This window comes from Kogia breviceps, chromosome 10 (genome assembly GCF_026419965.1).
Source record: "Kogia breviceps isolate mKogBre1 chromosome 10, mKogBre1 haplotype 1, whole genome shotgun sequence".
Taxonomy (NCBI): Eukaryota; Metazoa; Chordata; class Mammalia; order Artiodactyla; family Physeteridae; genus Kogia; species Kogia breviceps.
In genome coordinates, this window is record NC_081319.1 from 4,406,709 (window position 1) to 4,430,887 (window position 24,179).

The following is a 24,179-nucleotide window of genomic DNA, read 5'->3' on the forward strand; positions in this document are numbered from 1 at the left end:
TCAGCCAGTTTCTTGCTTTGCCCTGGCCAGGTGGCCTCCCGCGGCTCCAGGCTAACATCCTACCAGTTTAGCAACCTGTGAGGGGAAAGAGAGCCTCTGGACCACAGTTCCCACAGAAGCCCTGAAGCCAGCTCTCATCGGCCTGGTGTGGTCCACCCCTGAGCCGGTCACTGTTGGGGCAGTGAGGAGGTGGGGCCTGGGGCCGGCTCAGAACTGGGGAGTCAGGAGCACACCCCTGCCCCCTTGGCTGTGGGATCCAGGCAAAGCGCTGTATCTCTTTGTGCAGAAATGTCCTTATCGTGGGGAACTTAGGATGATGCCATGAAAAGCAGTAAGCCCTGAGCTCCATGCTGACCTCCCTGCCAGGGTGAGCAAGGCTGCCCAGAAGTAGGCTGCAGAGCCGTGGCCAAGAGCTCAGACCCGGAGCCTGGAGACCTAGGTTGGCAGCTGGGCTCTGCCCTGTCTTGGTTGTGGCCTTGGGGCAAGAGATGTAACCGCTCTGTGCCTCAGTTTCCCCAGGTGGATAATTGTAATAGTTGCCTCCCGGATGTGAAGACTAAGTAGGTCAAAATACATAAAGCCCTTACGGGCTTCCCTGGTGGCGCAGTGTTTGAGAGTCCGCCTGCCGATGCAGGGGACGCGGGTTCGTGCCCCGGTCCGGGAAGATCCCACGTGCCGCGGAGTGCCTGGGCCCGTGAGCCATGGCCGCTGAGTCTGTGTGTCCAGAGCCAGTGCTCTGCAACGGGAGAGGCCACAACAGTGAGAGGCCCGCGTACCGAAAAAATTTAAAAAAAAGAAACAAAATACATAAAGCCCTTAGAACAGTGTCTAACACACAGGAGTGCTAAGTCCAGCTCTTCTTAAGATAGTACGTGTATATCAGTATGTGTCAATCTCATTGCTCTCAGCACCCCTTCCTGCACTTAAAAATTATTGACACCCCCCAAAGAACTTTTGATTATATCTATTGATATTTTCCACATTAGAAAGTAAAATGAGAATTTTTAATATTTGTTTAAAAATAACTGGTAAATCCATGATGTGTTAACATAACATATATTTTCATGGAAAATATAGTTTTGTGAGAAAAGTGGCATTGGTTTACATTTTTACAAAGTTTTTAATTGTCTGGCTTAATAGCAGACAACTGGATTCTCTCATCTGCTTCTGCATTGACTCAACAGATTAAATTTTGGTTGAAGCATATGAAAGCCTCACACAGATATGTAGTTAGGAAAGTGAAAACCTCGTGGTTCCCCTGAAAGGGTTTTAGGACCTGAGGGGTCATCAGAGCAGTGTCACAGGAGAGCCCGCATTCCCTCCATAGCTGTTCAGCTTGGAAGCAGACTGGCTGGGTGTAAATCTCAGATGTGGGGCAAGTGGCCTAGCCTCTCTGTGCCTCTGTTTTCTCCTTGAGAGGGCTGAATGCCCTGCTTCCTGTGGAGTGGTTAGAGCAGTGCCTGACACATAGTAAGTGCTCAATAAACACGGACTGTTATGATTATTAGCTCAGAGCCTGGCACTAGCAGGGGCTGCCTTTTCTTCCTAGGTTGGGTATCTCCTCAGAGATAATGTTCAACCTCCCAAGGATGGCCTGGGGTTCCATGTCCTCCAGGGTTGCCCCGAGACGCCACCCTCCTCCCAGGGGGCACCGGACTGAGCCTGACACGTGCCCTGTGCCACCTTCCTGGCCATAGGCCTAAAGCGGCCACCACCCCCGACACGTGCCTGTCAGCCTGTGGCACGTCAAACAGGGTGTACCTGCGTCGGTGCCGGGAAGCTCTCCTCCTCGGCAGCTGGCGATTAGGAAGTCACTCCCCACAATGGACAGGGGCTAATCAGCCTGCCGATAATCACCAGGCCCAGAACGTGGCCGCGATTCAGGAAAGATGATCCCCAAAGACTAGAGCCACTTAAATCCTGGCATTGACCACAGGTCCCCTTGGTAACCCATAACTCTCAGCACAGTTTAGCCACTGAGCTAATTGATGTTCTCCGAGGCAGTTAGCTCATACCCGGGCGATTGAAATGGGCTCTAATTGCCAACATCCTTCAGGTGAGAAGCCCCACATGTTCCACCACCCAAGAGGCCTGAGCAGGAGCTGAGTCCCTCAGCAAACCAGTCCTCTGATTGCATCTAATTAATCAAAATAAGGTTCGCAGAGAGAATTAATTAAAGAACGTATCCGAGGAAGTCGTGACATCGGGATGGTTCACAGCAAGGCAGGACAAGAGGCTTCACTGAATTTGTGAGAGGCAGCTCCTTGAAAGAACGTTTCCCGGCTTTTAGAGCTGCCTGAGCGAGGGACAGCAGGGATAGAGGAAAGACAACTGGCCTCGGAGTCTACAGAACTGGGGTGAGCCTGGTGGTACCACCCACGTGAGCTGCGTGGCCTTGGGCGAGTTGCCTCACCTCTCCAAACCAGACAGCTCTCACCCATAAAGGAGGGGTGTAAATCGTGAGTGGAAAGTCCCTGCACAAAGGAGGTTCTTGGTGGCACGGTCTAGAGGTGAAAACCGGCACCTGCAGAGGGCTGTTAGATGTCCCCTAAGGCATTTTCTTTTTTTTTTTCTGTGGTACGCGGGCCTTTCACTGTTGTGGCCTCTCCCGTTGCAGAGCGCAGGCTCAGCGGCCGTGGCTCACGGGCCCAGCCGCTCCGCGGCACGTGGGATCTTCCCCGGACCGGGGCGCGAACCCGCGTCCCCCGCATCGGCAGGCGGACTCTCAACCGCTGCGCCACCGGGGAAGCCCAAGGCATTTTCAAAGGCAGAGTAATTGCGCAGATGTTGCACTGGGTCACGACATAAGCTCTCGGCTCCGGGGCCACCCTTGAGGCCAGGCTCACAGGCTTGTAGTGACTGCGCAGCACCCTGCAGCACTTGGGTTTGCCCCACCAGCCCCCGCTCAGGCAGGCCCGATCTCAAACCCCATCTGCACCTTCATTCACGCGTTCGACAAACGTTTGCCGAGCACGTGCCCTGTGCCGGCACCGTCCTCGGTGCTGGGGGTACAGGAGTGGTCCCTGCTTCGTGGAGCGCCGAGTTTGGTGAAGGAGGAGGCATTTATGGAAAAATCGTCCAAGAAGACTGGCAGGGACTGCTGGTCCCTCACTCCGTCCCCTCAGCGCTCACCTTTGCGGTACACACAACAGCATCCTAAGATCCTTCTCCTAAGGGCGTCTAGTGGTCAGTGCTTGGGGCAAGCTGGAAGTGCCAGGGAGTTAACATCCCTAGGAGCAGTCCTCAACCCCTGGTCAATGGGAATCAGAAGAAGATCTCCAGCTTCCTCATCCTGTCAAGTGGGAGACTGAGGCCTCCTCTAGTTTCTCAAGGAAACCCTGCTCACGAATGCATCTACATTCACTTCCTTCCCTCTCCCGAATCCCTCCCCCTCTCCGAGACCATTGCTTCCTGGGATCACCCTCCAAGTAAACCACTCGCACTCAAGTCCTCGTCTTGGGCTCTGGTACTGGGGGAACCAGCCTAAGACAGATATAATTACAAACTGTGACAGCTGCAAGGAAGGAGCGAGACGCAGTGCCACATCCCAACAAAGTGCTCTCTGAAATGACAGCCGACGAGGAGGAGGAGTTACCTTGTGTGAATCATCAGGAGTCAACAGAGCAGACATATCACTCGCTCTAGGGATGTTAAGTGGAAGAGTTAATTTAACATAGCAGGGCTGGCGTTCAGCTCGTTGCACTGCTGTCAACTGTGAACTCTCAGAATCCGTCCATTCTGATTGGACATGCGCCCTGATTGGCTGATGCCTGTCTTGTACCAGTTGTTGAATATCTTGAATGTCACTCTTGGAATAAAGTGCTTATGAAATTGTCAGAGCTTGAGGAGCAGTCCTGCAGAAAAATACCACAGAAGTGCCCTGCCAGGGAAGCTGTTTCCCAGTTTTCTAATCAGGAAACTGGGAAATGAGGAGGCTGCCATTGGAATCATCAAGTTAAGAAACCACTACTTGGGGACTTCCATCGTGGTCCAGTGGTTAAGAATCCACCTTCCAATGCAGGGGACGCAGGTTCGATCCCTTGTCGGGGATCCCACATGCTGTGGGGCAGCTAAGCCCGTGAGCCACAACTAGAGAGCCAGTGCGCCGCAACGAAGATCCCCACATGCCACAACTAAGACCTGACACAGCCAAATAAATATTTTTTTAAAAAAGAACCCACTACTTGGAATACTATTCAGCAATCAAAAAGAACAAAGTAACAAAACATGTTACATCATGGATGAACTTCAAAAACGTTACACCAATTGGCAAAAGTCAGGCATAAGAGACCACGTATTATAGATTCTATTAGTATAAAATATCCAGAAAAGGCAAATTGATAGAGAGAAGGTATATTAGTAGTTGCCTGGGGCTGAGAGTGGGGAGAGAGATTAATTGTAAATGGACACAGAGATTTATTGGGGGTCTGAAAATGTTCTAAAACTGATTGATGCTGATGGTTGTACCACTAGGCCAATTTACTAAAAATCATTGCATTGTATTCCTGCAATGAATAAATCTTATGATATTTAAAATATACACCCAATAAAGTTCTTTAAAAGAGAAAAGAACATACTACCATAGCTATGAAGCTTTCCAGAAAGCCACTATCAACAACTGTCTCTAGATACTTAAGAGCTGGAGTCTGGACAGCAGGAAGCTGCTGCAGAAACAAATCGTTATCGCCTTGCGTTCCAGCAGGAATCGTCAAAGTGGCCTTCCCAATCTCACACAAGAGCTTACCGTGCTTCCAAAACTCTAGCTGCAAGGGAGCCTTGGAAATGCAGTTTTTGCTTTCCAACCTCCACAGTTCAGGAAGCACCCTAGGAGGTGACCCGGGCAATGAGGAGCAGGAGAAAAGGAGGCTCCAGACAGAGGGAACAATGTGGATAAAGGCCCTGATGTGTGTTCAGGAAACAGAACGGGCAGGCCATGGTAAGGAGTTTGGATTTTATTCTAGGCGAGATGGAAGCTGCTGACAGGTCTTAAGAAGGGTGGTTGCCATGGTCAGATCTGCTTCCCTCTGGCTGCTGTGTGGAAAATGGGCTTGGGGGACAAGGGTGGAGGCCAGAGGCCAGCAAATGATGGTGGCCAGGATCCGGGTGGTGGCAGAGGAACTGGGACAAAATGGGTGGACTTGAGATATATCCAGGAGGTAAAATTTATAGGACACGGTAAAAATTGGATGCTAGGGGAGGGGAGGCATAGAGACAACCCCCACGTTTCAGACTTATGAGCTGAGAAAAGTCACCTTACTTCTCTCTTAGTTTCCTTTTCTCTGAACTGGAGTTGACTATGATGAGCGATTAATTCATTCAACCGATATTTACAAATTACCTGCTATGTGCTGGGCAGTGGGCTAAAAGGGCTTTTCCTGATGTCTGGCCCCAGAGTAGGTGCTTAGGAAAATTTTCCTTTTTCTTTCATCCTTCAGAGCTCGCCTCAAGTGCCCCTTCCCCCTGGAAGGCTTCCCTGATTCCACCCCAAACTGCACTGCTTTCTCACACTTCTAAGGGTTGGCAATCAGGGCTAGAAGACAGGGTGAAGGAGGAAAGGAATGGGCCAAAACACCCCAGATTTCCAGTGTTAACAACTCTAAGAACACTCACTTCTTCCCACTGAGCCTTTGTTCATGCTCTTTCCTTCTGCCCGAAATATCGTATCTCTTATTTATCCTCTGACTCAGCTTGGATGTTTCCTCCTCCAGGAAGCCTGCTTTGCCCAGCCAGACCAATTTGTTCTGCCATCTGTGTCTACCTTGCATGCTTTGCTAACTATGAAGTGGTCATCTGTCTCCCCACTGGATGGGGAGCCCCTTAAGGGCTGGGAGTCAGTCTAGGAAACCAAAATGGAAGTGACCTGAAGCTTTCAACATCCATTCAACAAATATATATTGAGCACCGACTTCATGCCAGGCCCTTATGTAGGCAGCTTTGATAAAAGCAGATACTTATGAGAAAGGAAAGATGGGAAGGATTTCAGTGAAGAGAGAACAAGGTGGGAGGCATCTGTGTTAGTCAGAACTGGCTAAGTTTTGCTGTGGTAACAAAGAAACCCTGACTTAATACAACACAAGTTTATTTCTTCCATGTGAGAAGTCTGATCTAACTTCCATCTGGTGATGCCAGGGCTCAGAATCCCTCCCTCACATGCTCTGCTGTCTCAACCGGTAGGCTCCCAGGCTTCCTTAGCAAGAATAAAAGGGTTAAGGGGCTCTAACTGCCACAGCCCCAGACTGACACTCCAGCTCACAGCCCATTGGCCAGGACTAGTCATATGACTCCATGCCAACTGCAAGGGAGGCTGGGAAATGTAGGGAAGCACATGCAGCATCTCTGTCACAGCATCCTAGGCCAAGCAAAAGGCATGTGTGTGAGAGGGGGAAGGACAGAGGTATCTGGGGAGCAGCATGCAGACTTTCTTAAGGATAAAGCCCCAGTGCCTGACAAGAACTCGCAATAAGGCCCCCGTGTCTGGGTTTTTACTATTTTTCTCTTTTGTGTATGTCACTGGAGAATGAACGAAGGAAGGAACAAGTGTGTCTGCAAGGCTCAGTTTTGGGTCCCTTCTGGTCTTGGAGCACTAGAGCTAAAGACGCCATTTATAAGGGTTTACTTGGACTATGCTTGGAGCTGGACACCTATTGCTCCATCTCATTTACTCCTTTGAACAACTCTGAGAAAGGTGTAGGGATTACTGTGCCCATTTTACAGATGGGAAGACTGAGGCTCAAATTGGTTTAATCATTTGTCCAGGACTGAAGCCAATGCCCAGACCCTTTCCATCATGCTGCACTGGTCTGATCACACTCAGGGGCAGAGGGGAAATGTTAAGTGGCTGGGGGAGTGAGCTTCTCACTCTTCAGATTGTCCCATATCTGAGGAGGTAACAACAGCAGCCACACCAAGCAAGTTTGGAAGGAGAAGAGGATTGGGTGTATTCTTGGGCAAGTACTTCACTTCTCCACTCTCAACTGCAACTCAACTTCAAAAGGACATGGCAGCCTTTTGGGGTGGCCGTGGGATTGGACGAGAAAGTGTCTGTAAGCCCTGAGCATTCAGGAAGTGCTCTGTAAGTGGCCCATGTTACCGGTATTAGGGTGTCTGCCTTCAGGGGGAGTCTGTGAGCAGAGGGTTTCCTGCTAGGGCACTGATTGCCTTGATGGTGCCAGTGAAGAAAGCCAGAGGGCCCCGAGGAAAGGTCAACTCTACCTTCAGGCACCTCGGGGCACCTAACCTGTGTGCTGGGTCCCTCATCAGAAAATAGAAATATCCATCAAATGCTCAGTTTTTCAGCAGGCTTCTGAGAATATTAATGGAGATGGTGGGTGTGAGTGTATTTTAGAAGCCCCGAGTCTCCCTCCAACCCCACCTCCCCTGAACTGCGGTTCCCTGAGGAGAGGAGCAGCGTCTCAGACACTCTTCCAACCCCTCCTCTCCCTCCCCAAGAAGGTGACCAAAAGCTATTTGCAGAAAAGCCAAATAGCCCATCTGCCCACCAAAAAGAGGGTGTCCAATGCAGAGTCTAAGGCCTGAGGAAATTTCAGAGTTTGAGTCAGAGGTAGCGAGGTGGAAATGAGTGAGCCAAACTCAGCCTCAGACAAACTGCTTAACTTTTCTCTACCTTGCTTTCCTTGTTAGGAAATTTGGCATAATCATAGTAATGCCTAGGATTATTGTGAGGAGTAGAAGAATTAATATATGTAAAGTGCATAAGAACTGCCTGACACATAATAAGTGTTGGCTATATGTTACTATTATTATTATTATTTGATTCACATGATGTCAAAGTTTTGGGACTCAAGTGTCTTCAGATGGCGTCTCCACGTTAGCCCAAGTCTCCACCGCTCCCCCTTATCCTACACCCAGCCTGCCTCCCTGCCTGGCCCCGGAAGGTCCCTGGCTTGAGTCGCCAGCCACAGCCTGTTCCTTTCTCCTCACTGTGCCTGCCAGATGATACAGGCTGTTGGTTCCTGCCACAGAACGATGACGATTACAAACCCGAGCCAGACCAGCCCTCTAACAATCAGGCAAACTCAAGGCAGTGTCCTGAGCTGCCTCTCACACCCATGGCTCGACCTCAGCTAGCTGTGTGTCTTCTGGCAAGCCCTTCCTCACCCCCAGGCCTCAGTCTCCCCTGGTGTCAAATGGGCTCCAGAGCTCCAGTCCACCTCCCAAGCTTGTTCTGAGATAGGGACAGTGAAGAGGACCTTTCACCCTGCCAAGGTGTCCCTGATTCCCTTCTCAGCAGAACTGGGGAGCTCTCAGCCTGTCCCCTCTCAATGCTGAAAAGAGAAATCCCACACCAGCTGAGGCAGAACTGCAACGAACCGAGATTATCCAGATGCAGGTTTTATTATCATTGATAGGGGAAAGGCGCCTAGAGGGTTACATACAAGCCGTGACTTCCAAGGAGATGTTTACAAATTCCTGCACATGTTTATTCCCGCAGCCACCACACAGCACAGCAGCACCTACAATGCTTCCCCCAAGCAGAACACAGCTGTGGGTCAGGGCTCTTCCCACCCACAAAAGGATGCCCAGGAAGAGGAGGAGACCCGGGTACTGGGAGTGAAGTTTACACATGGCACCCCCTGACACGTGGGCAAGGGATGGAAGCTGGATTGGGACATCATGGCTTCAAGCCCAGCCACCCCCACTGCCTGTTCACACCAGAGGCACCCTGCCCCACTCTGGGGATCCCTTAGGAGACACAGCAGGGTCAGCTTCGCCAGGTCTAGGGAGGGGAGCAGGCCTGCAGGGGCGGGGGTGAGAGGGACTCTGGGATCTGCCCCCTTGCCGGTGGCACAAAGTGGGGTAACGTGAGGTTTTAACTCTTAGGCTGGCTTTCTCCCATCCCTGAACTAGGCGGGTGAGGCCAGGGGTTTGATGTGTATGTATACCAGGGGCTCAGGTGTGTGCTCAGGCATCTAAGGAGGAGGGAAAAAGGGGGTCACAAAGGGGTAGGGCATACGGGGCTCAAGACGTTCTTAGACCCCAAACTGATTTTACAGGAAACGGGGCTCACGCCTCCAGGGGCTCCCTGGCCTAGGCCACTCGCCGCCCAGGGTGCTGCCGCTTCTCAGCCCCCTGGCCCCTGCTCAGGTCATCCAGGAGGCCCAGCAGAAGGCTGGCTTGACCACAGGATCCCCGGGGCCCACACGGGCTTCCCAGGGCCCTCTTTCCCGGATGCTGGCGTTTCTCAGGCATCAGCTCTCCCTCCTCGTCCTCCTCTTCCCAGCTGCTTTGGGCCTGGGGATCCACCAGCCGTCTGCCTGGGTGCTGCCTCTTGGTGAAAGTGTACCCAAGCCAGGAGGAGCGCCGGCCAGGGTGCTGCCTCTTCTGCTGGCTTACATCCTCTGACCATGCAGCCACATCCTCCTGCCGGCCAGTGTGCTGCCCTTTGCGGGGTCCCACGGCCCCTCCTTCTTCCTCTTCCTCTTCAACCCCCTCTTCTGACTCCTCCTCCCTTTTGCCTGGATGCTGACGCTTGGAGAGCCAATGGGGCTGAAAGATCTGGGACTCTGGGGAAGGAAAGAGGCCAGTGAGGGACCCCCTGACCCCTAGATGCCCACTTCAGCCTTCCTCTCAGTCAAGGCAGGTCCCCACAGCAATCACCCAGATTCATAGGCAGGCCTTGCACCTGCCTCTCAGGTCTCACAGACACACAGACACTCACACAGATGGTCAAGGGCATGGCCTCTGGTTCCAGTCTCAGCTCCGCCACTCCCTAGCTGTGTGACCCTAAGCAACTCACTTAACTTCTTTGAGCCTCAGTTTTCTTCTGTGTAAAATGGGGTGTGGGAGGGTAATAACAGTACCTATCTGATGCTTGGGAAGATCCTATCATGTGATAAGCTGTTTGAAGTGCTTAGAACAGTGCCAGGCATATGCGTGCCTAGTAGGTAGGAATTAACGCTGTCACACACAAAAAGACTCTCTCTCCCTTGCACAGAATCTTTTCTACTGAAGGTCTGCCCTCTGAAATATTCTCGAAACTGTGACGGAAAAGGAATGTGGCCCCAGGAAAGGGTCAACTCACCACCTGCCGAGGGTGTGGCCAGGGGGAGTTTCTGAGCTTCTGAAAAGCAAGAGGCTGAATGACCAAGTCGCTCCCTCCCCTTTGCGGCCGAGTTTCCCCTAAACCTCTCGGGCGTCCTCCTCTCAACCCGAGGCCCCACGCAATCCTGCCCCTCACCCGATTCGCTGTCTTCCTGGTCCTCTCGGAGGCGCTGGAGGTCTTCCCGGAGGAGGAGGAGGGGCTCCGCCTGCCGCAGGAGGTCGTCCAGGCCCAGTTGCTCGGCGGCCATAGCCGCCTCCCGCTGGGCCACCTCCGGCTGTGCGCGGCCGCCAGGGACACCGGTCAGGGTCAGGGTCAAAACCATGGCAAGCAGAAACCAAGGGCCGGACATCGCGGCGCCTGGGGTAGGGAGGACAGGGAGAGAGCACAGGTGCGCCGCGCTCCCCTCCCAGCGCATTCTATCGCCCGTTTTCCCGGCCTAGCGGAACCCCGAGGCCAGGCGGAACCAACCGTTCAAACACCCTTCCGGATCAGCACCACCTGCCACCTTAGGGCGGGGCGGGGACAGCCGGAGGGTCTGCCTCGGGTCCTGGGCGTCCTCACCCGCAGGGAAGCCTGGAGAGCCTGCCCGCGCCCGCTTCTGCCTGCGCGAGCCTGGAAGCCGCGGGAGCCCCATCGCCACCGCCACTTCTCAAGGCTGCGCGGAGCTGGGGAAGCCAGCGCTTGGGGCTGACTCTCCAGGAGTCTAACCACCAAGACTGCAGCGCGGGCCCGACGGCCAGGATGCCAACTGCAGCGCTGCAGGCTAAAATTCTCCTCACGTTTCCCAGCGCAACGCTCTCATTCCTACACTCCTTCTGCAACGTTCCGATTGCAACGCTAACTCCTATTTCTAATGCTAAGATTCTACGGCTAGGCTGCGAATCTAATTCTAACGCTAAAATCCTAATTTCAACGTCAATTCCACCTCTAAAATCCTATTTCAGCGCTGAGAGTGAGATCCTAAGGCTGAGATTCGATTCCACCGCGAAAATTCTGTTCCAACGTCCGGATTCGTCCGGATTCGAGTTCTAACTCCCAAGAACTCCCGCCGATGTCCTGCCCAGCGCTGCCCCAGCGCCCCCCCCCGCCACGGCAGGGGTAAGACGCGAACCTCCCCCCGACGCGCTGCGCGAGCGCCGCAGAGGCCCGGACGTGTGTGCCCGCCCGGGAGGGAGCGCCACCACCGTGCTCGCGCCGCGCCTCCGTCGGCCCCCGGCCCGAGCTGTGGAAGATCCGGGGGTACGAGCGCAGCGCCCCTCCTGGGCGCGCTCCGGGCTCGAAAGCCGCCGCTTTCCGCGGGGCGCACCCGAAGGCGGGCGGAGGGCCCCCTCTCCAGGGCTACAGACGCGGCCTGCGGGGGAGAAGGGACGGAGGTAGCTACCTGCCCGGCGCGAGCTCCGCGGACTGGTCCGGAATCCTGGGCTCCGATCCGGAGTTTTGGGGTCTGGAGTGGGCGGGTCAGGAGTCGGGGAGCGCTCGCAGGACCCGGGACGCCGGCTGCCAGCTTCTCGGCGGGGCTGCTGCTTATATCTGCGCGAGGCGGCGGCGCGGGTGAGGTCAGCGGGGAGGGGTCGCGGCCGCCGGGAAGGGACGCTGACGGCAGCCGGCCCCGTGGGTACCTCGCCCGCCCGCCCGCCTGCCGGCTCCGCCGGAAATATGGGGCGGGGACGGCGGGGGCGGCGCGGGGTGGGAGGGGGAGCGAGGAGGCCCAAGCGGCAGATACGGGGCTGGTGCCGGGCCCGGCTTCGAAGGTCTTCGAGAACACTCGTGTAGGGGACAGAGAGAGAGTTGCTGAGAGGCTCACACAATTACAAAGATGCACACAGGAGAAAATCGGAGATAGGGAGAGACAGAGACCGAGAGATGCATACAGAGAGAGATACCGAGCACTCACACACCAGAGAGACGGAAAGACACGGAGACAGTCAAGACGGGAGGTGGCGAAGGGAGGGAGAGTAAGGGAGAGACTGAGAAATGCAGAAAGTGGACGTGTGGACCTGGGCTTTGATCTTGACTCTGTCACCTCTGGAAAATGCCTCCCCCTCTCTGGCCAAATTTCCTCATCCGTACAGTGGAGGAGGGAGACAGTTTTCAGAGTTCCAAAACTGATGGCCTATGGGCTACCACTAGTTCATAGCTGGTTTTGTTTGAGTACCATAGTGTTTTTGAAAAAACAAAAATCTGAATGACCAACATTTTAAAACCAGGAGAACTCAGGAAAAAATATGGATTTATGGCTTCTCTTGAAAATCTCTTGGAAAATGTGGTCTTGTGTTTCCTCCTGACAGCAGCCTGCTGGAGCTGAGCCTGACCGATCCTGGTCCCTACTCTCTCCACCACTTTCCACTTCCAACGTGTGGCTCTAGTCACGGAGGAGGGACATTGGAGTTTGTGACTCCCTGATGAGAAGTTTTTTTGGATCTACCTCACCCAGGCAAAAGAGGGGAGGGGATACAGGGAAGAGAAAAGCATAGGTGCCGAGGAGCTTGTCCACCAATCAGTCCCCAAAGTCAGATGATGCGTTGGAGGAGAGAGTTGCCACATCTAGTACTAAGTACAGCCTCCGTACTGAAACATTTAATGGGCACCCACAGTGTGCCAGGCTCCTTCCTTGGTCCCTCCTGGAGAGACAGAAGTGTGCCAGGTATACTTAGAGGGAATTACTTTTAGGTAGAGCGAACAACATCAGTGAAGGCATCTCCTACCTCTGGACAGTCACAACATTATTCTCTCTCCCCATACGATATTGCTTCAGCCTAAAACTTTGAGTACCTGTTGTATGTCTCAGGCCACACCGGTGGTTTGACAAGGGAACCCAAAGTGTTTCATTGTTACTCCTTTCCTTGGCAGAGCACCCAACTTTCCAGGTACCTCTGCCATCTCACTGCACCCTTACATCATCCTTACATCATCCTTACCTCTCAAGATAAATGAGGTAGGGACTATTAGTCCCACTTTACGGATCAGGACACAGAGGCCTGGAGAGGCAGAAGGACTTTGAAGGCTAGAGGTGGAAGGGAACTTTCAGACCACCAGTTATAGTCCGCTCCTTGTTTTTCATATACAGTGGTGGAAGTGTAAATCGATACCATCTCTTTGGTTGGCAACCTGAAAATTTAACACATACGTACCTTCCACAAGACAGTTCCGTTTCCCAGAATTCATCCTACAGACACCCACACCTGTGCATGGGTTGTACACACAGGGTATGCAGTGCAGCATGATTTATAGAAGCCAGAACTGCAAACAGCTTGGTGGTCTGTCAATCAGGAGAGGTTTGCTTAAATCTTCTAAGGCCCATCCAGAACTATGGGGTACTATGCTGTTTTTAAAAGAACGAGGCAGTGTCACATGTGTGGATGTGGAATAAGCTCCAGGATATATATATATATATTTTTAATTAATTTATTTTTATTTTTGGCTGTGTTGGGTCTCTGTTGCTGCGCGTGGGCTTTTCTCTAGTTGCGGCGAGTGGGGGCTACTCTTCGTTGCGCTGCGCAGGCTTCTCATTGGGTGTCTTCCCTTGTTGCGGAGCGTGGGCTCTAGGCACACGGGCTTCCGTAGTTGCAGCGTGTGGGCTCAGTAGTTGTGGGTCTCGGGCTCTAGAGCGCAGGCTCAGTAGTGGTGGCACACGGGCTTAGTTGCTCCGTGGCAAGCGGGATCCTTCCAGACCAGGGCTCGAACCTGTGCCCTGCATTGGCAGGCGGATTCGTAACCACTCTGCAACCAGGGAAGCCCCCAGGATATATCGTTAAGTGAAAAAAGAGAACAATTTGTACAGGAGATGGACCGTGATGCTCTTATGCAGACTCCCTCCGGAGGGATGCAAGAGTACAGTGCCAGCAAGCTGGGGAGACGGAGAAGGGGAGGGCAGTCGGGGGCTTGCTTTCACTGGCAGCCCTTAGAGGTGTTTGGATTTTTTCTAAGTGCAGGATTACCTGTCCACAAACCAACAAACAGCACCAAAAAACAAAACAACAAAATCTCGTGTGAGTCTGAGACTGGAAAGGAGTGATGCGTGGATGGATAGAAAAGCTGCCTCTGGGAGGGTGAAGTGGCTGGAACATTGCCCCCTGGTGAGCCCATTCGATGCATTTCTATACTCAGGTATCGGAGGTGCTTGTCAGGAGGAGAGTTCCTGGATGGCTGGGGCGTGGGGAAGGAGTTCCCACATAGCCCAAGGGACCAGAGAGGATAGTACAGGCATCTGAGGTGTCCTCAGCAAGCCAACTTCCTCCCTCCCTTCCTCCTTCCCTCTCTTCCTTCTTTCAGCAAATATCCACTGAGCCCTTAGTAGGTACTAGGACCTGTTCAAGACCTTGGGCACTGTATTAATGATGTGTTTCTGATGTTTTGACCTCTGGGGTCTTGCTGACTCTGGAGGGCCTGTCCCTCCCTGGGTAGCCAATTCCTAGAGATAGTAAAGAACTCCCATGAGAACACCTTTCACATACAAACTAACCAATCCGGAGCCCTAATCCCCCAGGGTCAGGTGCCAGACCACTAGGAACAGCCCTGATGCCCCAGAGCTCACTAGTATTATTCAAACTAGCCCATCCTAAACCTGTTTACCCCACTTCACCTGTTCCATCCCAAGACACCACAATAAAGGCTCTTGCCCACCTTTCCCCCACTCCCTGGCCACTCTGCCTCCTGATGGGCCCTGGTGCTTCCCCTTGCAGCCCTGCATGGTGTGGTCTGCCCCCCCCTTAGGAACTGTGAGTAATTCAGTGACAGTCGTCTCCTGATCTATTGGCCTTACCATACCTGAATAATGAGAAAAATTACATTTTAAAACAGGGGCCCACCAGGACAGCAAGTCAGGGACCTCCTCTCTCTCTCATGGAACTAAGAGTCCAGTCGATATATTGCATATATTTTTTCTAGCTTGCTTTATTTTTTCATCGGATGATAACAACGTGCTTGATTTCAAAACTATTGCTGCTTATCAAATTAATATGGCTGGGGCTTCCCTGGTGGCGCAGTGGTTGAGAGTCCGCCTGCCGATGCAGGGGACGCGGGTTCGTGCCCCGGTCCGGGAAGATCCCACATGCCGCGGAGCGGCTGGGCCCGTGAGCCGTGGCCGCTGAGCCTGCGCGTCCGGAGCCTGTGCTCCGCAACGGGAGAGGCCACAACAGTGAGAGGCCCGCGTACCGCAAAAAACCAAAAACCAAAAACCAAAAAAACCTGAAAAGGTAGGGTGGGTGAGGCTGCTTCAGACCTTCTGCAGCTTAGGGTTGATAAAGACCCTGCAATATCTGGGGGACATCTCTGAACAGGGAGCAGAGGAACTCAGGGAAGGCGGGCTCTTGAGATCAAGCACAGTTTTGTCATCAGATGAATAAAACGCAACTTAGAAAAGTATATGCAATATAGTGACTGGACTCTTAGCTCCATGAGAGAGAAAGGAGGACCCTAACTTGTTGTCCGGCTGGGTCTCTGCTTTAAAATGACCTCTTCCGCCATTTCTCTTTTTGTGTACGACCCTCTCCCCGCCCCACACCCACTGTGTGCCTGGGCTGGAACTGTGCTGGACACCTGGGCATGTACCGGAAACACTTGTTGAATAAAGAAATAAATCCGTGATTGAATTAAGAACTGAAAAGTTTGCAGTGGATTCATCATCAACAAAGTCATCGATCAACTGGGTCAAAAATCTCCAATGGAATCTGATTAGGGAGGTTTCTGGAGTGAATTTATATGGAGAAAAGACAGACACTGAATGGACTCTTCTTCCTGGAATCTTTGAGATAATTTTTATGATCTTGGGCAAGAGAGGGCCTTTATTATTTTGACAGCAAAAGCAGAATACAAAGGAAAGAACTGAATATATAAAAGGTACCATTTTCTGTAATTAAAAAGCCACCATGTGGTGGAGGATACAAAAAGCTACACAGGGTAAAATTGCATAGAACTGTCTGTACACATGCACACACATGAGTACAAGTAAAATGGGAAATCTGAAAAAGTTCAGTGGATTGTATCAGTGGCTGGAATACAGTACTATAATTTTACAATTTTAACCATTAGGGGAAGCTGGGGAAAGGGTACCTATGACCTCTTTGTATTATTTCTTAAAACGCAGGTAGGGAATTCCCTGGTGGTCCAGTGGTTAGGACTTGGCGCTTTCATTGCTGAGGGTCTGGGTTCATTCCCTGGTCGGGGAACTAATATCCCACAAGCCATGTAGCGAGGCCAAAAAAACCCCAAAAAACAAAAAAACACATAATAAGACAACACAGGTCTTCTGTGTCCCCATTGCACAGATGACAAAACCAAAACTCAGAGAGGAGAAAGGCATACCTGAGTCCCTCAGTGAATTAGCAACAAACTCAAGACCAGTGTTCTACACAGTGTCTTTCCTTCACGCTGCCTGGGTCAGGGCTTTCTCTAAAGGAGCTGGAAATGAGCAAACTCTGACTGACAGAGTGGGTTCAGCCTTCCACCCCACATCTTACCCCACCCCCAAGATCTTGTTCTGGTTTTGTTGACAGCAAATTGCCATTAAAAGAGTATCATCTACTCTGAACTCAACAAAAACAATGTTGAGAAAGACCAGGCCAGCATTCTACAATGAGAACCATACAGCAGAATCTTCTAAGCAATGCATCATAAAATCCATAAATGACTTTTTAAAAATATTTCTCTATTTTTTTCACTGCTCTACCCCTAGCACTGAGAGAGAACCTGATATATAATAGATGTTCAATAAACACTTTATTGAATAAAAAACATAAAATAGGAGTATCATCTTTTCTGGAAACTTTGGGGATCCCAGCTCCCCCAAAACATTAAGCCCCTAATAAATGATTCTCTAATGGAGGGATTTCAGACATCATGATGGGAAAAGAGTTGTATTTCAGTGCCAGGAGGATTCCTGGCAGCAGCTATTTTTATTCCACTTAAGCCACCCTTGGTCACTGCCCAGCTGCCGGCAAAGAAGAGCTACCTCAGTCCATTCTATCCAGAACCTTCAATTCCATACACGTTTATTGAGTGCCACCTCCAAGTAGACAATGCAGGGAAGGGTAAACTTTACATGGTTCTCTCTGTTTGTAGGGTTAAATTCTTAGCCTAGCCTTCAAGACCCTTTATAATTTGGGCACAATATAAGCTCCTCCCCTACCAGCTCTCCTTTTATTCCCCATCCAGACACCACCTACCACGTCAAGCAATGGAACCCATTTTACAGATACACTGTGCAGTTTCACACCTCCATGTTACCCCTTGCCACCTGTGGGCCACTTACTTAATCTTTAACGCCTACTGCAAATGCCTATTCATCAAGTCATCCATTCATCCATTTATTTGCTCATTTAATAACCATTTCCTGAGCAAGTCATGTGTTGAGTGTTAGGGTCGCTGAGAGGATCCAGAAAGCAAAACTGTTCTGAAGATATTAGCAGTCTGGGAGGGGAGGAGGATGTGTCCACATAGGTTGCATTGCAGGGTACCAAGTGCTCATAAGCCCTGGGGTGGGGCCATAGATCCAACCCATAGGGTCAGGGATGGCGTGTTGGACAAGACTTGGAGTTACTTTGGATGAAAGGACCTGCCAGAAGGCTTTCTCTGGCCACCCTGGCTGAGACAGGTGCCCACCTCACCTTCTCTTCCTTGCCAGTCTTTATCTTGAAGTGCCACCGGGCATTTATTTCCTTGCCCCTTGTTTGTTGTCTGTCTCCCATACCGGAATCTTGCTTCATGAGGACAGCTTCTTGTTCCCTGCTGTGTTCAGTTTCTGGCACAGAGCTGGCACTTGGTAAAGAGTTATTGAGAGACTGACTGCATGAATGAATGCGTTCAGCCCAGAGAGAGGGAGCCCCAGCTGCTTGGCCCTGTCTTTCCAGCTGGGGTAGCACAAAGGCAGCCTCCCTCCATCGTCTCTGGACACGCACGAGAGGGTCAAGACATTTGGCAGAAGGAGGCGCAAACATGGCGGGGGGCAGTTCTGGAGGTGACCCGAAGGCAAGAGCAATCAGGGAAAGCTTCCTGGAGGTGGATGAGCAGGAGAACGGGGGTAGTGAGAACAAGCAGAACTGGAAACAGGTGAGCCCACGCTGTTCGAGGACCTGCTTTTCCTCCCTTCCTGAGCAGAGACATCTTATCCCCAACCTCCCCTCGCCAGAGCAGCATGGTCCAGAGATGGATAATGTCCAGGGACTGTAGAGGTTTCCCACTCACTGGGAGATGCCAGGCAGAGTCTGTCCCTGTCTGGGCTCAGGGCCAGTCCAGGAGTCTGCACTCACAGTCTAGACTGACAGGCTGAAGGCTTGAGCCCCACCAACCCAGGCCCTGTGCCCCTATGAGGTCTTACATTCATGCCGAGAGGCCAACTGCAGATCTGTGTGGTCCAGATTGTTTCCGAAGAGCAATTTTCTGCCCAGCTGGAGCTTGCTGAATAGAGCTTGTGCTCAGGGAGGGCCCGGTGGTTGCTGAGATGTCGCCAGCGACAGAGCTGGCATGGAGCTGGATGCACGTGGGCGGTTCTGAGAGGTGTTATCTGATGCATTTAGGTGACATAGAGCACATACACATATGTGTTTATGCACATGTGTCCGCATCACACGTGCACCTTGAGTGTGTATATGTATTTGTGTGCAGTCTTTGTCTGTACACTGTACATGTTTGCATGTGTGTTTGTGCCCAGGTGTACCGGTCAGTGTGCACATGCGTTGCACACCTATCTGTGGCTTAGTCTGGGACAGGGTCTAGTGATCATCCTAGGGTCCAGCTGGTCCCTGGTGAGTCCATCCAGTGAAGGCACAAGGCTCTAGATCCAACGTTCTTCCTGTGAATAAGCCACCCTCGCTGCCTCCTTCAGCACTGACCTGTTTACTCTTTCATTCTCTGTTCTTTGCTAGGTAGTCTGGTAAGTTAACATGTGTTAATGTAACAGAAGGAATTTCCTTGAGGACAGAGTGTGTTCATTTCCCAGAGAGCTTAGCACACAGTGGGTGCTGAGGAGGAGATGAATGTGGAGAGGGACAGCAGAAAGAGATTGTGTGTAGGAAGCAGCTCCTGGGTGCCCTGCACACATTTTTGCTCATTTAATGCAGTCCTATGAGGTCAAAATTATTCTGCCGCTTGAAAGAGATCAAGGCTCGGAGAGGGGAAGTGACTTGCTCAAAGTTACACAGCCAGGAAATAGAGGAACATGGATTTGAACTCAGGTTTGCGTTATGCCAAAGATTTTCCACTTTATCTCACTGGAAGGGAATCTACCCAGATGAAAATAGCTAGAGTTAGGGTGCTGATGAATATGGAGAATTTTTCTTCCTTTTACAAAATTTTCTTTGATATTTTGTTTACTTCTCCTCACCACACTAAAGGGAGTATTATTTGATGTCTCAAGGCCCATAATAAAGAATGAGACTCTGACGTTTGAAATATCGTGAAGCTTATCTTTGGATCCTCTCAGGCTGCTGCTTCTGATGAGGACGGAAGCTCCTTGGACGGGTTGGGGCGGGGATGGGTGATAAACCGCATGCTGTCTCTGAGCCACAATCACTGGTGGATGAGACACCTCATCATCCATCAAGCCTGCCAGAGATAACAAGCCCCCACCCCTGCCATCACCTCTCTTATTACAGGAGAAAAATGAAAACCAACTGCAAATCACCTTGGCCATTTAGGTATGTTTATCTTGCTGTCAGCCACAAGCAGGCTCTATCCCAATGTTCCTGGCTAATTAGAGCTTGTCCTCAAAATACATGGAGTCTGAAACCCTGAATATTGCAAGTGCGGGAGCAGGTATTAATCTGTTACTAACACTAGGCCATGAGTCCGGGTGACAACGGACGGAGGGAGAGGGTCCCAGCAGGTGCTGACGGAGACTTCCAGTTACTCTGGCCCGAGGAGATGCCCACTGTCCCTTCTAAGAGTCACGTGTTCCTTTTCATTGCCCCATGAGAACTCACTTGTGAGTCTGGAGTGGACCCCATTGCGCTTTGGCCTCCTGTATCCATCCTTTGACTTCCAGTAAGCAGAAAGAGCCATCTTTCCTCCTGGGGAGTTGCCTTATCCCCATCCACTGTGGCCTTGATGAGATATAAGCCAAACCACCCACCCCATGTCAGTGCGAGGGGTAGGCATGTGGCCCAAGCTTGGCCTGTGGGACCCACTCTCTCCTGGGACTTAGACTCTTGGGTGGAGAGATGGCAGAGTTGTTGGGGGGTGGGAGGCATTCATGTCAGTAGCAGCGACAGTGTTGTGATAGGATGTTTGGAAAGTCTCTGCTTCCTGGACCCTCCAAGGCCCTCCTTTTTTTTTTTTGTGCTAGGCGGGCCTCTCACTGTTGTGGCCTCTCCCGTTGCGGGGCACAGGCTCCGGATGCGCAGGCTCAGCGGCCATGGCTCACGGGCCCAGCCGCTCCGCGGCACGTGGGATCTTCCCGGACCGGGGCACGAACCCGTGTCCCCTGCATCGGCAGGCGGACTCTCAACCACTGCGCCACCAGGGAAGCCCAAGGCCCTCCTTTTTGCTTCAAGCCTTTGGTCTTCCTGCTGAGAAATTAACCCCCCTTTAGCTAGAGTTGGGGTCTGCTGTTTGCAATCCTGACTGATAAAGCCTCCTCCTCTGTACTAGGATCTCTCGAGATTCTGCTGTGATTTCAGGAAAGAGAGCTAGAAGGAGGGAAGAGGAATGCTGAGGTTCGGGAAGGGTAAGGAGATACAGCTGGGTCAAATGGATGTCGAGGACAGCAAGAAAAGAAAAAAAACCCTGCAGGGGCCCAAAGGTGTACCAAAAATGTTCTCAGCATGATCATAAATAATTCTCACAAACTTGAAAAAAGTCTTCTTATTTCATTTGTATAGGCGGCTATTATATTCAACTGGTCAGCTCCGGTCCCCTTTTTTCTTATGACAGGACCCCAGGTTTGCAGAAGAGAACCACCCTCCTCTGTTCTCGGGCCTGTTGGTTTGGGTAGGGCTAGCACCACGTTGAGACCCACGTGAACAAGGCCTGGCCAATCAGGGTGTGACTCGCCCCAGGTTCAAGGACAGAGGTATGGCCAAGCTGGGCCAATGAGACTCAAACTTGAGACTTTTACTGAAACTAAAAGTAAGAGGTGTTCTTTTCAGGCAGGGGTTGTGGGACATAAGCCCAGAACTGCTGGGGGCCATGCTTACCACCTGCTGGAAAGATTCTGCTTGTGAATGTTGCCACCACAAAGGTAGTTGAACCAAGAACTGGGAAGTAAATTGGTGTCTCATGACATTGTTTGAACATATCACTGGAAGAGCTGATAAGTTCTTCTTCTGTTTTGGTCAGTCTGTGCTGTCCTTTCTGTCACTTGCAACCTAATGACAACAGATGAAACTCAAAAAGTAAAGGGATGGGCTTCCCTGGTGGCGCAGTGGTTGAGAATCCGCCTGCCGATGCAGGGGACACGGGTTCGTGCCCCGGTCCGGGAGGATCCCACGTGCCGCGGAGCGGCTGGGCCCGTGAGCCGTGGCCGCTGAGCCTGCGCGTCCGGAGCCTGTGCTCCGCAACAGGAGAGGCCACAACGGTGAGAGGCCCGCGTACCACACACACAAAAAATAATAATAAGTAAAAAGATCCCAGGACAGGGAAGAGGGACCATGTTGCACTGGAGCAAATTCCCTGTCTTAGCCTTTGCCTCAGACTCTGGAGGCCTGCATGCAAGTACCAGCTCAGCCACTGATTCACTGGAGGGGAGGGGGGTTTACGTACACTACTTAACATCTCTAGGGCTCAGTTTTCCTTCTGTAAAATGAACATGAAGATAATGCTTGAGCACTCATAATAATAAAAAGTTTTCAGGCTACTAATTGGTTACTACATGCTAGTCCTTATGCAAATTATTTTCTCATGCATTATTACGTTAAATCCTCATAAAAACTGAATGATGTGGGACCTCCCTGGTGGTCCAGTGTGTAAGACTCCATGCTCCCAGTGCGGGGGGCCCAGGTTCAGTCCTTGGTTGGGGAACTAGATCCCGCATGCATGCTGCAACTGAGTCCGCATGCCACAACTAAGACCCGGTGCAGTCAAAATAAGTAAATAAATACTAAAAAAAAAAAAAAAAAAGACTCTGTGCTCCCAAGGTCAGGGTCTTGGGACTCAGCTTGGCCCTGTGGACAACATCTGACTGGGACTTTCAAAAGATGGGTCATTTCCAGTGGTCTCATTTGTATGTAGCCAAAGGGAGACCAGAAAATTTTAAGGATAATAAAGGTTTAGGTGATTGAGTGAATGAATGAATGGGTGAGTCAAGGAGTGAATAAATAAATGAGTAAATCTGTGAATGAGTAAGTGAGTGAGATAGAAGTAAACTGGTTTCCTGGCTTATGGAGCTCCTAGGGCAACTGGGAGATAAGACAAAAACAGTATAAACAACTAGAGAACAATTATGTGCCAAGACACGTAGCACCAATGATGTGTCTCATGGGAAGATGTCCCTATGGACTGGAGATGTTCAGTCAAGTTTGAAGTGTGACATGGGGCTGATTGGGGTGCTGAAGAATGGGTAATATTAGAAAAGCTTGAGAAAAGACGGTAAGGCACCAGGAGAGGTCACCTTGTGCAGGTGGAGAAGTGGAGCTGGCCAAGTGCAGGAGACTTGCTCCCTCCCTGCCGACCCACTGAGCCCTCAACACTTCTGATGCCTCTATCAACAGTTATCCAGGAGTAATTTGTGGGTGCAGTTCTAGGACATGGGCTCTGGGGGTAGAAATCACAAGGAAGAGCTTCTCTTAACACTAGCCCACAGCTGGGGTGGAGAGGTGAGCCAGAGCCATCCATAACAAGCATCCTGGGTCTGGCCATACCAAAGGCCGAGACTGCCCTCATCTCCAGGGCTATTCTGAGGACTCGGCTAGATGCAGCAAAAAGATTTTCCTTTATTGGTTTTGGGGCGAGAGAGCTATCCAGGACACTTTGAATGATGCTCAGATAAACAAGGGTTTCTGAGGACGGGAACAGGGCTGCAGAAAGCGCTCTGGAATACCATAGACCTGGTTTCCATTCCTCAGGCCACTACTACCTTGCTATGTGACTGGGGCAAGTAGCATCACCTCTCCAAGCCTCAGGTTCCTCATCTGTACAACAAGGGTAGTAAAACATACCTCATGGAGGTGATGTGAGGAAATGTGGAATGTTCCTGGTGCCATGTTTGCCTGAAACAGAGCAGGTATTTGGAAAATGATAGTTTTTTTATTTTCAAACATTTCCCCAACGGGCACTTCTATTATCAGAAAAAAATATAGTTAATTTTTTTTAAATTTAAAACAACAAAAGTGTATCTGCTTATGGTCTGGGTAGAAAAAGTGTATTGGTCAGAGTTAAGCCAACAAATAGATGGCATCTTCTAGTTGGATAGTTTGAGGATAATTCAATAAGAGGAATATTTATAAAAATATGGGCAAAGTTGGGCTTCCCTGGTGGCGCAGTGGTTGAGAGTCTGCCTGCCCATGCAGGGGACGTGGGTTCGTGCCCCGGTCCGGGAAGATCCCACATGCCGCGGAGCGGCTGGGCCCGTGAGCCATGGCCGCTGAGCCTGCGCGTCCGGAGCCTGTGCTCTGCAATGCGAGAGGCCACAGCAGTGAGAGGCCCGCGTACCACAAAAAAAAAAAAAAAAAAAAAAAAAAAAAAAAAAAAAAAATTGGGCAAAGTGTACAAGGGTTAGTGTTGCACCCAGGGAAGGTGGAAGACACCTGAGGAAGACACCTGATAGCACCTCTGAGCCTAAAAGGGGAGAGCAGGCAGCAGTCACCAGAGCCCAGAGAAGGAAGGGGGTCTTGGCAGGAATTGTAGCCTTCAGTTCAGGGACCCCCCCACAGAGAGAAGCCAGGGGATTAGACACCACGGCCTCTTTCTTCTCCCAACCTCTGATCTTCTCTGGGACTCACCATTGGCTGAACCCAAAAGTAAACCAGGGGCCAAGGAAGCCATTGTTGAAGGCTGGCTTCCCAAGCACGGAGCAGGGAGGGGAGCTGGGAGAGTGGATGCAGACGGTCAAATAGAGAGATCCAGTCAAGGGGTTTCGGAATGCCCTGCTGATAAGAAACTTGGAGACCCCTCCCCATAAACATGCTCTCAAGCCCCCCTCTTCCAATTGCGATCACAGCCAATGTTCCTCAGTGTGGAAAGAGGA

The 24,179-nt window shown here is 51.3% G+C and overlaps 1 protein-coding gene across 2 annotated transcripts; it reads right to left on the reverse strand.

Moving 5' to 3' along the window:
• Positions 1-8,336: 8,336 nt before the first annotated feature.
• TRH (thyrotropin releasing hormone) lies at positions 8,337-11,811 on the reverse strand. Of its 2 annotated transcripts, XM_059076895.2 has the most exons (4): positions 11,445-11,717; positions 10,199-10,420; positions 10,043-10,081; positions 8,337-9,524 (listed from the first exon to the last, which is right to left on the reverse strand). In XM_059076895.2, exons 2-4 carry the CDS (start codon positions 10,410-10,412, stop codon positions 9,049-9,051), a joined length of 729 nt encoding a protein of 242 aa, XP_058932878.1. In that variant the 5' UTR covers positions 10,413-10,420; positions 11,445-11,717; the 3' UTR covers positions 8,337-9,048. The 2 variants fall into 2 exon arrangements, with proteins under 2 accessions (XP_058932878.1, XP_058932879.1); XM_059076896.2 differs by lacking the exon at positions 10,043-10,081 and having other exon boundaries at positions 11,445-11,811.
• Positions 11,812-24,179: the final 12,368 nt, after the last annotated feature.

Bases quoted from the DNA above. Each gene is read 5' to 3' on its own strand.
- TRH (XM_059076895.2), bottom strand. From the start codon at position 10,412: ATGTCCGGCCCTTGGTTTCTGCTTGCCATGGTTTTGACCCTGACCCTG. The intron at 10,082-10,198 runs GTGAGGGGCAGG...CTTGCTTTTCAG, and splicing joins CCAGGAAGACAGCGAATCGG to AAGCTCAGAAACTCCCCCTG. The intron at 9,525-10,042 runs GTGAGTTGACCC...TTCCTTCCCCAG, and splicing joins GGCCACACCCTCGGCAGGTG to AGTCCCAGATCTTTCAGCCC.